The sequence below is a fragment of the Ochotona princeps genome, chromosome 2 (assembly GCF_030435755.1).
Source record: "Ochotona princeps isolate mOchPri1 chromosome 2, mOchPri1.hap1, whole genome shotgun sequence".
In the NCBI taxonomy this organism is placed as follows: domain Eukaryota; kingdom Metazoa; phylum Chordata; class Mammalia; order Lagomorpha; family Ochotonidae; genus Ochotona; species Ochotona princeps.
In genome coordinates, this window is record NC_080833.1 from 105324878 (window position 1) to 105340349 (window position 15472).

General features: G+C 44.2%; 1 protein-coding gene across 2 annotated transcripts in view; it reads right to left on the bottom strand.

Moving 5' to 3' along the window:
- The window catches only part of HORMAD1 (HORMA domain containing 1), a 32045-nt gene extending 22025 nt beyond the window's left edge, over positions 1-10020 (bottom strand). Inside the window, exons 1-5 of one of the 2 annotated variants that reach the window (XM_058660209.1) lie at positions 9955-10020; positions 8636-8792; positions 7884-8028; positions 5294-5357; positions 752-788 (exon numbers count right to left, since the gene is read on the bottom strand). In XM_058660209.1, coding sequence (XP_058516192.1) covers positions 752-788; positions 5294-5357; positions 7884-8028; positions 8636-8692 — 303 coding nt within the window. In that variant the 5' untranslated portion in view covers positions 8693-8792; positions 9955-10020. Of the gene's footprint in view, positions 1-751; positions 789-5293; positions 5358-7883; positions 8029-8635; positions 8793-9752; positions 9859-9954 lie in introns of those variants that run through there. The other variant, XM_058660208.1, reaches the window with a different exon arrangement.
- Between the last annotated feature and the right edge of the window lie 5452 nt (positions 10021-15472).

Below are 15472 nucleotides of genomic sequence, written 5' to 3' on the forward strand. Positions count from 1 at the left end.
CCTGCACCCATGTGGGAGACCTGGAAGAAGCTCCTGGCTCCCGGTTTTGGATTGACTCAACTCTACGGAGTGAACCAGTAGACAGATCTTTGTCTCTCTCTCCTCTCTGTAAATGTGGCTTTCCAATAAAAATAAATACATCTTTTAAAAACAATGTTAATTTTCAAGTTAATATGTATTTTTAAAAGATGTATTTATTATTTTTTTTAAAGCTGTATTTTTATTGCAAACGCAAATTTTACGGAAAGAAAGATCTTCCATCACTAGTTCCCTCCCCAAGTGGCTGCAATGGCTGTTGCTGAGCCGACTCACAGCCAGGAGCCAGGACTTTTCTTCTGTGTCTCCTATGTGGGCGCAGGGTCCCCAGGCTTTGGGCTGTTCTCTACTTCATTTCCAGGCCACAAGCAAGAAGCTGGATGGGAAATGGAGCAGCCAGGATACTAACTGGCGCCCCTGTAGGATCCCAGTGCTTGCAAGGTAAGGATTTAGCCACTGAGCCCCAACACATATTATTAATACAAATGAATGTTAAACAGCCAACACTGACTTGAAAAAAATCTTAATATTAATTGTTTTAATTATAAATGAAGATTAGGGTTTAAAATATTCACATATTAAGATGTTTTAGTAACTAAGACTAACCTTATGCTCAAGTTAGTTTACTAAGTTAATGTTTTATTACATGGTAATTACTTTTAGGTTTGAACAATAGAAACTATGGAAAGGATAAAGTGATATTTCAAAAACTTACATATTTCTTCTTTAAAGCATCATAGCACCCTAACATCCTAAAATAAAAAAATTGAAGATTTTTTTTAGACTGAAAGAATGCTCAGAAAATAAATCATTCCCTAACTCTCCACATTTCACATTATTATGATTTTCCTATGAAATTTTTTTATTAGGTTTCCTTTATCATTAACTGCATCAAAATAAAAAGGATATGAAAGAAATAGGAAATGATGAGGTCAGAATTGTGGTACAATGACTTAATTTGCAGCCTACAATCCTAATAAGTCTTTTGGAAAGTTTTTTTTTCTTAAAGATTTATTTATTTTTATTACAAAGTCAGAAATACAGAGAGGAGGAGAGACAGAGAGGAAGATCTTCCGTCTGATAATTCACTCCCCAAGTGAGCGCAAAGGCCACTGCTGTGCCGATTCAAAGCCGGGAACAAGGAACCTCTTCCTCCTGGACTCTCACGCGGGTGCAGGGTCCCAAGGCTTTGGGCCGTCCTCGACTGCTTTCCCAGGCCACAGGCAAGGAGCTGGATGGGAAGTGGAGCTGCTGGGATTAGAACTGGCACCCATATGGGATCCCAGCACGTTCAAGGCGAGGACTTTAGCCACTAGGCTACTACATCGGGCCCAATGCTGATAAGTCTTATCAGAGCATTAGTTTGAGTCCTAGCTTCTTCACTTCCAATCCAGATCCCTGCCAGTGTGCCTGGGAAGGCAGTGGAAAACAGGAAGACAGCCCAAATACTTGGAACCTGCCTCATATTTGGGTGCCTTCATTAAGCTCTTAGCTCTTGGCTTTGGTGTGGCCCAGCACTGGTCCTGTAGACATGAACAGCAAATAGAAGATCTTTCTCTATTACTCTGCTTTCAAATAAGTAAAATAAATATTTTAAAAATATAAACTAGTGATAGGAGATGGAAGAAAAAATATGTTAGGGTTACTAACAGTAAGTAATAATAGATCAATGAAATGTGCTCACATAACGCATAGAAAAAAGAAAAATTTTAATGTAAAAACTCATAACCTATAAAGAATGATATTCAGTATTCAAGGATGAATCCTTAAAAGTTGATTATACAGGGCCCGGTGCCATGGCCTAGTGGCTAAAGTCCTCGCCTTGAACGTGTCAGGATCCTGTATTGGCTCCGGTTCTGATCCCGGCAGCTCCACTTCTCATCCAGCTCCCTGCTTGTGGCCTGGGAAAGCAGCAGAGCACGGCCCAATGCTTTGTGATCCTGCACCCACGTGGGAGACCTGGAAGAAGTTCCTGGCTCCTGGCTTTGGATCATCACAGCACCGGCTGTTGTGGTCCCTTGGGGATTGAAACATGGGACGGAAGATATTTCTCTCTATCTCTCCTCCTCTCTGTATATCTGACTTTGTAATAAAAATAAACAAAAAATCTTTAAAAAAAAAGTTGATTATACAGTAGGTCTCAGCATGGGGCGTCTCATGCCTGGATCCCAGACGCCAGCGCACCATTTGTTGCTAGGCTTCGCCTGCTGGCCACCCAGCCTGGACCTCTGGGGTTTTGGTTCTTTGAATCGCTGCTTAGGTAGCTCCAGGTTGAACCCACTGTGCTTCTGGGATCTGAGTCGATCCTAAAGATTCCCAATGACAGTAACTCTTCCTTTGAAGAACCTGTAATCACTGAACAATGATGACGACCAAACACCAGTCCATGCAAAAGCTATGGCTTGGGGCTTGTCCAACAGAATCATATCCTGTTATCTGACATGATGATGGATCAGGAGAAGGGTCACATTATGCAGGGCCATGACATTAACTAGCACTTGAGAACCATATTCAGGGGTAGATTCTGTGGGGGATGTGTGGGCCAAACCCCATGGAAATATTAGCCCCACTGGTTAGCTCAAGAGTTGGGGTGATAATGGACTAAGCTAGGTGTGACCAAGGAGCTTGCCATCACTCACAGGTAAAGGAACCCGCAACCGTCTGGACTGGTCAAGGCAGCAGCACCCAAATGTGCATCCTGAATAGGGTGTGGGGTGGGCCGGGCTACAACATTCACCAGCTCATACACGGCCAAATGGAAGGCCAGACTTCGCCGGAATCTGGCCTAAAACCCACTGGCATGTATGAGAACTGGGTCTGGGAGTAGATTAAGTGGAGGAACTTGGGAAACTCCCCTGGCGGGCCACAGCTCACACTGGTGAACACATGGTCCAGACCTGGGGGTCAGACAAGATAGGCATAGTAGCTCCAACAGCTGGGTAATGTGTCAACTGGTAATGGAACAGGGTGGACCAGTCAGGACTGAGCAAACCTTAGCCCACAAGCGAAAAAAGAGACCAGGATGGAGCACAGGTCATGCTGAGCTAGGCTCTTGCACCTACTGGTCTGTGGGAGCCAGGAACGCTAAGCCACAGTGTCTAAGGCAGAGGCTGAGACAAGTGAGGGGCTGAGCCAAGCTGAGTCAGAGCAACCACAGGCAGGTACGTGATCTATGGCTGGGAACAGACCTAGTCGGGGAGCTAAGGGGACAACCCTAGCTGGGTTGAGGTTCCCACCAAGGGGAACATGGGTTGGAATGGGGGCTGCATTCTGATCAGGATACTGTTGTAGTCTCACTTGGCACAAGTGTGGACTGGGATTGGATGCACTGAGCTGGGCCAGACTCCAACACCATCTGGTGTCCTGGAGGACCAGGATAGATATGGGATGGACTAGGCAAGGTCTCAACCCCTACTGAGCATGTGTGAGCCATATGTGGGTATGGATGAGCCATGGCTGGGCTGAAACATCCAACAGCAAGGACCAGTTAGGGTTGAAGGCCAGTCAGGAAAAGCCACTGTTCCTGCTAGGACAGGAGGTGAACTGAGTAGGGCTGGCTCATGGACCCACTGGTGTGCGCAAAATCTGGCATTGGGAGGGGTTCTGATGGAGGAGCCTGGGAAACTCCTCTGGCAGGACACAGACCCTGCAGGTAAGCACAAGAGGCATGAAAGTAAACAGCCCAGAACAGGCCATGGAAAGTTTCCCACTGGCATACATTTGGCATGGATCGGGAGCAGACCAGGCTGAATCAGTTCACATCATCCACTGGCAAATCCAAGCTCCAGAACAGAGTGTGGGTCGAGCCAGGTTCGGTCGCAACAAAAACAAGTGCACAATATGGAATGCCAAGGTGAGATTGCCTGTACTAGATGTGACCGCAGCATCCAACCAGCATGTGTGAGAAACAGGAATGGAGGGGGTGAAGACGGCAGAGGGAATTAGGGGGGATTCCCTTGCCGGATAGCTACTCCCACTGGAGAGCGTGAGCTGGGATGGGGGCAGACCAGACTAAAGCAGGGCTATAACACCTGTGGGCCTCATGTGGACTAGTTCATGGAAAAGCCAGGCTGGGCTGATTATTCCTATTGGTGCAAACAAAATTAGAGTGGGTGAGGGTTGTTTGGGCTTAGCCACAGCATCAGCTGGCAGAAGCTGGCTCTGGGGTCAAGTCAAACCACAGAACCACCTGGAGAGTGCATAATCCAGGAGTGGGAGAGGCCTGGGAGGGAAATGGTGGGCTCCTCCCTCTTAGGTTACCACTCCCACAGGAGGGCACGAAAACCAGGACAGGGACTGAGGTGGCTAGACGGACACCCAACAGCATCTGTGTGGGTTGGATAGTGGAGCTGGTTAGATGGAACTAAGCTTTAATACCCATTGACATGTATGAGGGCTAAATGGGGTGTGGAACAGACTGGACTACTGCCACGCATACTGGCAAACCAGGGTTGGGGGTGGGCCTGGTGGGGGTTACTATGGGTTGCTCCGTCTAGGCTGCAGCTCCCACTAGTTTATGTGAAGGCCGAGTATGTGCTGGGTGGAACCAGACTAGACTGCAACACCCATTGGTTCCAGTGGAAGTCGGGGCTGAAAATAGAACCAACCCAGAAACTACAACCACCAGCTGATCGTGGAGATGGACTGTGCCGAACTCTGTACTTGCTAGTAAACACAAGAATCTGGTCTGAGAACACCTCAGACAAAGTTTCTTTGGAGATCTCCCCAATCGAACTGCCGGACTCAGAACCCTAACCAAGAAAACACAGAAGACAGAACAGGTCAATCAACCACCTCAGCTATATGTTGGCAGCAAAATACTGGGCAAACAGAGACTCTATGATGGACTATGTCAATTAGTGGATTCTTCAATGACCTCATCGTGCTTGGAGTGGCAAGACTGGCAACGATTCATAACTGGTGAACCATCAAAACCACATGAGAAGAACCTCAGAGCATGCCCTACATCCAGGACCTGGGGTGGGTGGAAAACTGGGTGGGTCTTCTCCCTTAATATTCCCCTTTAAACATGAAGGAAACAATATGGAAATAATAGTCTTACCCACTTTTCTATAGCCCTTGAACCTTTTTACCCTAATTAACCATGTAAAGATTGTCAAAAATATAATAAAAAAAGAAAAGAAATTTAAAGACCAGAGGGCTAAAACAAAAAAAAAGTTGATTATACATTGAAAAGTATATAATGTACTAAAAATGTGATTAAATATTTCTATCTTTAGGTGATTCTTTAACTTACCACTTCACTAGTTGTGAAGCTCCTGGGCAATGTTTGTCATCTCTCAGAATTTTGACACACAGATCTAAATAAAAAAAGATTAAAATAACCATACTCAAAAACAGAAACTGGAAAGTTTACAAGATTATTTTCCTCATCTATTTTTTTTATGGCAATGAAGCTATAGATTATAGGTATTCTTAATTAAAGAGAAAAAGCTATTTGGAAATAGTCTTTTTTATTATAAAATGCCATCATAATGATTAAGATGCAAGTTGATGAGTAAGAAAACATTTATTTTTAAAAATTTATGGCATACAAAATTGGGTCCAGGGGTGGGCATTTGGCACAGTGTGAAACTACTGCTTGGCAGTAGTGTGAAACCACTGTCACGGTGCCTTGGTTCAAGCACCTGCTCTGCTCCAAATTCCAGCTTCCTGCTGACTACCCAAAAGTGTTAAGAGGAAATAAGTACCAAAATATGTATAATATTTATATAAAATATGTATATTAAGTATTAAATCTTTTAAAATAAAAATATTCAAAATGTGTAAAATACAAAATATAAATATAAAATAAGTATAAAAGGACAAGAAGTTAAATGTGGCTATCATAGATAAAATCTTTTTTTTTTTTTTAAAGATTTATTTGTTTCATTACAAAGATATACAGAGAGGAGGAGAGACAGAGAGGAAGATCTTCCATCCGATGTTTCACTCCCCAAGTGAGCCGCAAAGGGTCAGTGCGCGCCGACCCGATGCCGGGAACCAGGAACCTCTTCCAGGTCTCCCACGTGGGTGCAGTGTCCCAAAGCTTTGGGCCGTCCTCGACTGCTTTCCCAGGCCACAAGCAGGGAGCTGGATGGGAAGTGGAGCTGCCGGGATTAGAACCGGCGCCCATAGGGGATCCCGGGGCATTCAAGGCGAGGACTTTAGCCGCTAGGCCACGCCGCCGGGCCCTAAAATCTTTTCAAAGAAGCAAAATGTAAAATAATGAGGCATCTCTGCCTCAGAATCACTGTATTTTTTTTGTTGTAGCTGTTTTTATAGTCATTATTTGAAAAACAGGGTTAACACCTGCTTTACATAACTGCAACATGAAATTAACAAGGTACTCTGCATAACATAATGTATAACATTTCTCCCAGCATATAGTTGGCACATACTATTGTGCAGATTATATTCCTGGAGATGTAATACGAACTGCATTATTTTTGCATTTCCTTAAGTAGCACAAAAGCATACACAAGCACGGTCCAGTTATAAAGAACAGATTGTTTTTACATATTTTGTTCGTAGTTGCAAGTGTAATATAAGGTGAAATTTACTTAAGAAACTGAGCAACAGTCTTGTAAGTACTTTCAAAAATACTGAACATACTTAGTGAAAAAAAAAAACCCAAAACAAAACAAAACAAAAATCTTGAGGCAAATGTTTGGCTTAGCAGTTAAGGTGCCACTTGCGATGTCTGGATTGGAATCCCAGCTCCGTTCCTGATCGCAGCCCGATGATATGCACTCTACACTCTGGGAGGCAGGAGGGCGTGGCTAAAGTAGCTACCAAGCAACCTGTTTGGGTAAACCAGACCAAGTTCTTGCCTCTCCACCTTGCCTGGCTTAACCCCAGCTCTGGTGGGCATCTGGGGATTGGCCTGCAGATAAAAGCTCTCTGGCTGGATGGCTAAGTCTTTCCCTTTAATCCTCTCAGAAAAAGATTATATGTACAAACAAAAATGAATACATTAAATGTGGCATTATACATAATAGCCAAAGAGAGGAAATAACCTAAATGTTCATCAGCTGATAAATAAATACATAAAATGTGGTACAGCCATTGAATGGAACGTTATGTGGCAACAAAAGGAAAATATTAATCTGCAGTATAACTTGGAGAAACCTTGAAAATGCTATGATAATTACAAGAGGCCATTCACAAAGGACCACATATTTTATGACTCTTGTATGTGAAACGGCCAGAGAGAAAAAACTTAATAGTTGCCTAGTAAGACTGGGATGGAAAATGGATAGTAATGGATATGGGATTTCACTGTAAAGTGACACTATATTCTAAAAGTGTGATAACAATGGCACAATTCTGTGAATAAATTTGAAACATTGTACACTCTAAGGAATTAGATTATCAGATACATGAATTACATAAAAACCACTACTAAAGGGGTCCAGCACAGTAGCCTAGAGGCTAAAGTCCTTGCCTTGAATGCGCCAGGATCCCATATAGGCGCTGATTTAATCTCAGCGGCCCCGCTTCCCATCTAGCTCCCTGCTTGTTGCCTGGGAAAGCAGTCAAGGACTTCCCGAAGCTTTGGGACCCTGCACCCAAGTGGGAGACCTGGAGGAGGTTCCAAGCTCCTTGCTTCGGACTGGCACAGCTCCGGCCATTGTGGCCACTTGAGGAGCGAAGCTTTAGGCAGAAGGTCTTTCTCCCTGTCTCTCCTTTCTGTATATCTGACTTTGAAACAAAAAAAATTTACAGATTCACCACAATCCCTATTAAAATATTGAAGACATTTAGAAGAAACTACTACTTAAGTGCAAAATCTTTAAGTCAAAATGAAATTAAGATTTTAAGGTTTTAAAATAAATGTATATTACCATCTAGATATCTTGTTCCATAGGCACATTCGGGGAACATTCCTCTCAAGTAGGTGATGCAGGATATTGAAACTGCTAGGAGCCGCTTCACCAGTGTCAAAGATTCCTGTTCATTCGATATCTTATTAGGAAATATTGCCGTACTCTAAAAATCAAGAATTAAAACATCTTATTTGTGCTGATCAAAAATAAATTTCCTTTGGATAGAAAAAAGATCCAATTTTACATATATTTAGCACTACCCTGCCCCATAGTGGTTAGAAATGCCCAGAAAGTCAGGTTGACTTCTAAAATGTAAAGTTGTTTCTAGGGTAAGAGCCTGAAGATAACATGCCTGAAGCATTACAAATCTTAACAATGTTCTTGCAGATTTGTTGTTCATGTGTAACGCACAGATAGATGGCACTGATTTTCTTCTTAGTTACAATCCTATGCGAAGGTAACAATTTTACCTTCAGGATCACAGACATTCATCATCTGTGGGTCCACTTGATACACAGCTTTATCAAAAGAACAAAGCAGCATTCATGAATACCCATTGCAGAACTTAAGTCAGGAAATTAATACAATGTATTAAATACCCAGTAGAAATCTCCATTACTTCAAAAGCTCTGCAAATATCTTCATTTTACAAAACATGGAGTTTGCTGACTATCATTCAGGCCTTGAACACTTGACTGCAACTTCCTGACAGGAGGCAGCTGAGACATCAAGAACATAGAATCAGATCAACTGTAAACTACACAAAGTACCATGGCGGCGGCGGCAGCAGTAGTAGCAGCAGTCCTCCGCAACTGGGCAGTGGCCATCTTCTGATAACGTATTTTCTGGAATTCACCCTTGTGACGCAAGCAAAAGCTTTAACTTCCAATCTGATTTGGAAATATCTCAAACAGTCTACTGCAGCACCTGCAAAGTAAAACAGTTTTATGAACACATTTGAGTGTTTTGTTTTGTTTTGTTTTAGTTTCTTACTTAAAATGGGACCTTGAGAGACGGAGTGATCCATATTGCTGTCCAACTATTTCAAGTAAGGTCCTCACTGTAAGACCCATAAATGGAGCTTTAAAAGAACTTGTAAAGAAAGCACCACCTTCCTAGTTTTCTCCATTATACAGAATCCAAGGAATGAGAACATTGTGGGTAGAAAGTAATGAAAAATTGCTCATGGTCAACTCTTCAAACTCCCCAAACTTTTTCTAAAAAAAAAAAAAAAAGGTTTTTAAAAATTGTTTTAAATTTTTATTTAAAATTTTGAATTTTATGGTACAATTCGGTATAGTCTGGGATTCCCCTCCTCCCAATTCCCACCCCCTGAATGATTCTTTTTTCTTTTTTTTTAGTTTCTAAATAAGTGAATCTGGCAGCTTTGCTTACACAGAACTTTAAACATGGCTCTAGATATAAACATTGTCTCCAACATGAAACGGCCATAAAAAGGCCACAGAAATTATTTTTATGCCCAATTCTATTTCTCAAGCATATCCCTCATAAACCAATCTATTTTATTGGAAAGGCAGAGTTACAGAAAAGAGACTGAGGGAGGGAGGATAGGAGGGAGGGAAGGAGAGAAAGAGAAATGAGGGGGGGGAGAGGGAGAGAGAGAAAGAGAGATAGAGAGAGAGAGAGAGAGAGAGTGAGAATGTTCCATCTGCTGGTTCACTCCCCATGTCCACAATGTCTAGAGCTGAGCCAGGAGCCAGGAGCCTCTTCTTGGTCTCCCAGTGGCGGCTGGCCGGCAGACCTTTGGACTAACTCCCACTGCTTTCCCAGGGCACAAGCAGGGGGCTGGATGGGATCTTTTTTGGTTCTAATTTCATTGTTTCTACGTAGAAAATTAAACTAGAAGAATCCACAGAAGACATTCACCAGACACATTTTCGCTTCTCTCTCCCCGGAAAGCCTGGACGAGCTGAGAGAACCTGAGGAACCTTTCGTGGAAAACAGTCACATATTCCGCCCCCCCTCCCGCCCCAATGTTCCATCATTTAGCCCTTAAGAAATTGTACAGTAGACAGAAAGCGCTACAAAGAGACAGATGAAGTGGTAAAACCCCAGAAATATATATTACGTAAGGCTTCACGGAGCAGCGCCAGCGACAAGCAGCGTGAGGCGTCGCAAGGCAGCGCGAGGCGGCTGTGCGCGCATGCGCGCCTCCTCAACGGTTGCCGGCTCGGGCGAGGCTGCGTCGCCTGACGCGCTGTCCAGGCGGCATTTCCCGCCAAAAGAGGCGCGTAGCCTGCCGGGAGCCCCAGACGCCGCGGGGAGGGGAAGTTTTGTCACAGAAAAGCGCCCCGCCAGTAGCGCGTGGCTGAAGCCTTCTTACACAGGGCCTCCTCGCAGCCATCTAGTGAGGCGCCATGCACTTTGTCATGCTAATAGACGATTCTTTGCTGACCTTTTTTTTTTTTGGTGATGATTTGTGGTTCTACCTCATACTGCAGCCTGATATTCCGGCTTCCTACGTCTTCATTACTATACAAGCTGCAGTCTGCTCCTTAAATGTTTCTGTTAGATCTGTGAGGACTGCGAGTTACTCTGAAAGTAAATTATGCTTCATTTAAAAGTAACATAGGACAGGGCATGGTAGCCTAGTGGCTGAATTCTCTCCTTGCAAGTAATGGGCGCCAGTTTGCGTCCCAGTTAGTCCACCACCTACCCAGCTCCCTGCTTGTGGCCTGGGAAAGGAGTAGAGGACGGCCCAAAGCCTTGGAACCTTGCAACCACGCAGGAGAGCCTGAAGAGGCTCCTGGCTTCTGGCTTCGGAGCAGCTCAGCTCTGTCCGTTGTGGCCACGTGGAGAGTAAGCCAGCAGACAGAAGATCGTTGTTCTCCCTCTCTGTAAATCTGCCTCTCCAGTAAAAATAAGCAACTCTTAAAAAAATAAAAAGTAGCTGCCGATGCTAGAATCCCACATGGACTTAAGTTCGAGCCCCAGCTACTCTAATTCCCATCCAGCTTCCTGTTGATGGCCTGAGAAAGCAACAGAGGATGGCCTAAGTGTTTGTTTATTCCCCTGCTACTCCTAACATGGGAGACCCAAAAGCCCCTGGCTCCTGGCTTCAGCCCCATTCCAGCAGTTGCAGCCATCAGGGGAATGTACCAACATAGTTGGAGATTGCCAAATAGTATAAGTTTTAATTTACATATTGCTAAATATCCAAATAATTTGCATTCATTTTATTCACATATTAACAAACTTTGGTGCATCTTCCTTATCTTATAGAGAAAATGGCAATCCTAAATGTGAAAAAAAATTGTCAGCATCATTCAGTTAGCAGTTCTTTTTCCATTTTTTCATTATATTTTTAACAATCTTTACATAGTTAATTAGGGTAAAAAGGTTCAAGGGCTACAGAAAAGTGGGTAAGACTATTATTCCCATATTGTTTCCTTCATGTATCTGAGGAAAAGGGGGTTTTAAGGGAGAAGCCCAACCCAATTTCCCACCCACCCCAGGTCCCTGATGTGGGGCGTGCTCCGAGGGTCCTGCTCAAGTGGCTTTGACAGTTCAACAGCTATGAATTGCTGCCAATCTCGCCATTCCAAGCACGATGAGGTCGTTGAAGAATCCACTAATTGACATAGTCCATCATAGAGTCTCCGTTTGCCCTGTTTTGCACTGAGAACATATAGCTGAGGTGGTTGATTGACCTGTTCTGTCTTCTGTGTTTTCTTGGTTAGGGTTCTGAGTCCGGCAGTTCGATTGGGGAGATCTCCAAAGAAACTTTGTCTGAGGTGTTCTCAGACCAGATTCTTGTGTTTACTAGCAAGTACAGAGTTCGGCACAGTCCATCTCCACGATCAGCTGGTGGTTGTAGTTTCTGGGTTGGTTCTATTTTCAGCCCCGACTTCCACTGGAACCAATGGGTGTTGCAGTCTAGTCTGGTTCCACCCAGCACATACTCGGCCTTCACATAAACCAGTGGGAGCTGCAGCCTAGATGGAGTGACCCACAGTAACTCCCACCAGGCCCACCCCCAACCCTGGTTTACTAGTATGTGCAGCAGATTAGTCCAGTCTGTCCCACATCCCATTCAGCTCTCATACATGTCAATGGGTATTAAAGCTTAGTTCCATCTAACCAGCTCCACTATGCAACCCTCATAAATGTTGTTGGGTGCCTTGCTGTCTAGCCACCTCAGCCCCTGTCCTGGTTTTCGTGCCCTCCCATGGGAGTGGTAACCCAAGAAAGAGGAGCCCACTATTTCCCTTCTAGGCCACTTCCACTCCCGAATCATACACTCTCCAGGTGGTTCTGTAGTTTGATTTGAGAGAATTAGCCCCCAGTGCCAGCTTCTGCCAGCTGATGCTGTGGCTAAGCCCAAACAACCCTCACTCACTCTAATTTTGTTTGCACCAGTAGGAACAATCAGCCCAACGTGGCTTTTTTGCTACTTTGCCCAGCTTGTCTGACCACCAGGTCTGGACCACGTGTTCACCAGTGTGAGCTGTGGCCCGCCAGGGGAGTTTCCCAAGTTCCTCCACTTAATCTACTCCCAGACCCAGTTCTCATACATGCCAGTGGGTTTTAGGCCAGATTCCGGCGAAGTCTGGCCTTCCATTTGGCCGTGTATGAGCTGGTGAATGTTGTAGCCCGGCCCACCCCACACCCTATTCAGGATGCACATTTGGGTGCTGCTGCCTTGACCAGTCCAGACGGTTGCGGGTTCCTTTACCTGTGAGTGATGGCAAGCTCCTTGGTCACACCTAGCTTAGTCCATTATCACCACCCCAACTCTTGAGCTAACCAGTGGGGCTAATATTTCCACAGGGTTTGACCCACACATCCCCCACAGCTTCTAACCCCAGATATGGTTCTCAAGTGCTACTTAATGTCATGGCCCTGTCTAATACGACCTGTTTCCTGATCCATCATCATGACAGGTAATAGGATATGGTTCAGCTAGATAAGCCCCAAGCCTTAGCTTTTGCATGGACTGGTGTTTGGTGGTCAGCATTGTTCAGTGATTGCAAGTACTACACTAGATTTAAAGGAGTTTGGTATATCAGTCTTATCCATAAAGATCATCTGGTCCCTCTCCTCCAACCTACCAGGTCTCATTACCCTCTCTTACCTTCAAAGGAAAAGTTACTCTGTTGTTGGGAGTCTTCAGGATTGATTGACATCTCAGACGTACAGTGGGCTTAACATGGAGATACCTAAGCAGCAATTCAAAGCCCCAAAACTCCAGAGCTGGCCACCCGGGCGGCCAGCAGGTGGGACCTGCCGCTGAATGGCACACTGGCCGCCCAGAGACAGGTCACCACGTGGATGCAGTGGCTGGAATTGGGGCTCCGAGCATGGAGACTATCCCAGCCTGGCATTCACCAGCAGCCAACAGGCTCTCAGTTAGCAGTTCTTTTTCTTCAGTTTCAAAGATAGCAAAAACCTTAGTCTAATAAACATCCCTTTTATCTTCCTCACATTTCAAAGGCCCAAAGCCTTGGGACCCTGTACCTATGTAGGAGACCAGGAAGAAGCTCCTGGCTCTTGGCTTTGGGTGGGCTCAGCTCCAGCTGTTGTGGCTATTTGGGAATGAACAGATCTCTCTGTCTCTCCTCTCCAGAACTGTCTTTCAAAAAATATTTAAAATAATAATAATAATAATAATAATAATAATAATAAAAAGAATGTGCTTTCTGAAAAAGAAACCAGAGACAGTGAGGTTAGTTTCATCAGTTTAGGACATCTTAATGACATCCCACATGTTTTTTTCATGACATAGGTATAAAATTATAAAAGAGTTCCTGCTACTTGTTCAAAACCAGCCTTCTAACCCAGAGAAGTCGTGATGAAGTTTCAACTGAATTTGATAGAAATATGAACAGTAGGGCCCGGTGGCGTGGCCTAGCGGCTAAAGTCCTCGCCTTGAAAGCCCCGGGATCCCATATGGACACCAGTTCTAATCCCGGCAGCTCCACTTCCCATCCAGCTCCCTGCTTGTGGCCTGGGAAAGCAGTTGAGGACTGCCCAATGCTTTGGGACACTGCACCTGCGTGGGAGACCCGGAAGAGGTTCCTGGTTTCCGGCATCGGGTCGGCGTACACCGGCCGTTGCGGCTCACTTGGGGAGTGAAACATCGGACGGAAGATCTTCCTCTCTGTCTCTCCTCCTCTCTGTATATCCAGCTTTCCAATAATAATAAATCTTAAAAAAAAAAAAGAAATATGAACAGTAGGGTGCGGCAGGGGTTTGGCCTAGGGGTCATGGTATGCGTGAGCTGTATTACTACGTGTGGGTTTGACACTCATCTCCAGCTGCTGACTCCTTAACTGCCTGATACTGCAAACCCTGGGTGACAGTGCAGCGAAGGCTCCAGTGCCTGGGGTTCCTGCCACCCCTGTGGACTACTTGGATTGAGTTCCCAGCTCCTTCCCTTGGCTGGCCAGCCCTGGACTTTGCAGGCTTTTGCACGGTGAAAGAGTGAGTGGGAACACTCACACAGATGTCTCCTGCTTTAGTTTGTCTTTCTCTCAAATAATGAAAAACAAAAGTCTAATTAAATATTTAAAAAGAATTGCAGTTGTGTTGTTTTATTCAAGTTGGTTCACTTATTTTTTCTAAAAGGCTTCTGGTCGACTTATAGATGACTACTTAAAAATAATTTTAACTAAGTAGTATATCACTCATCTTTTTTTCAAGTAATACTTAGAGTTAGAATTTTATTATTGCATAAGAAATGAAAATAAACCATGAAAAGCTGTAAAATTATGCAACTTCTTGAAAATGGTGATACAGTAGAAGCATCCATTGTAGAAGGTTAAAACTGGCTTATATTAAAGGGGTGCAAGGATACACACAGGGAGGTTATTCATGGTAACATGGATAGCATGGGCCATCTGAAATTAGGGTATCAATGGGAAATTTAAAAATGAACTTAAGGAAACAAGACATACTCCTGAGCTGTTTGCAAGGGAATATGGGTGACAAGAAATTAGAAGATACCAAAATCTCTGTCAAAGCATAGATTTACAGAGAAGCCCATGTTGACATTTGCTCTTGGGAGGAGGAACTCCTCATTTTTTCTTTCAATTTTATTTTTTCTTTATTGTTTTGTTTGTTTTTACTGGAAAGGCAGATATACAAAGAGAAGGAAAGACAGACAGAAAGATCTTCCATCCACTGGTTCACTCCCCAAATGGCTAAAATGGCCAGAGCTGAGCCTATCCAAAGCCAGGAGCCAGCAGCTAGGAGCTTTTTCCAGGTCTCCCACTTTACTGCTTTTCTCCATCTTTACTGCTTTCCCAGGCCACAAACAGTGAACTGGATGGGAAGTGGAGCAGCTGGGACATGAACCAGCACCCATATGGGATCCTGGCAGTTGCAAGGGGGATGATTAGTCAATTGAGCTGTTGCACCGGGTCTGGAACTCCTATTTTACGATGTTGGAATGGACTCTTTTCTTTCTTTTGCTGGATAGTTTCCTCTGAAGGATGAGTGTATATATTTATACACATTTTGTCAGTAGTACTTTTCTTTCATTTTGACTTGTCAAAACTTCTCTACTTCTGATAAATCTGGCTTGTCACTCGTCTTGGCTAAAAGACTGGATGCAGGAGGACGGATAACAGATGTCCATTGGATGT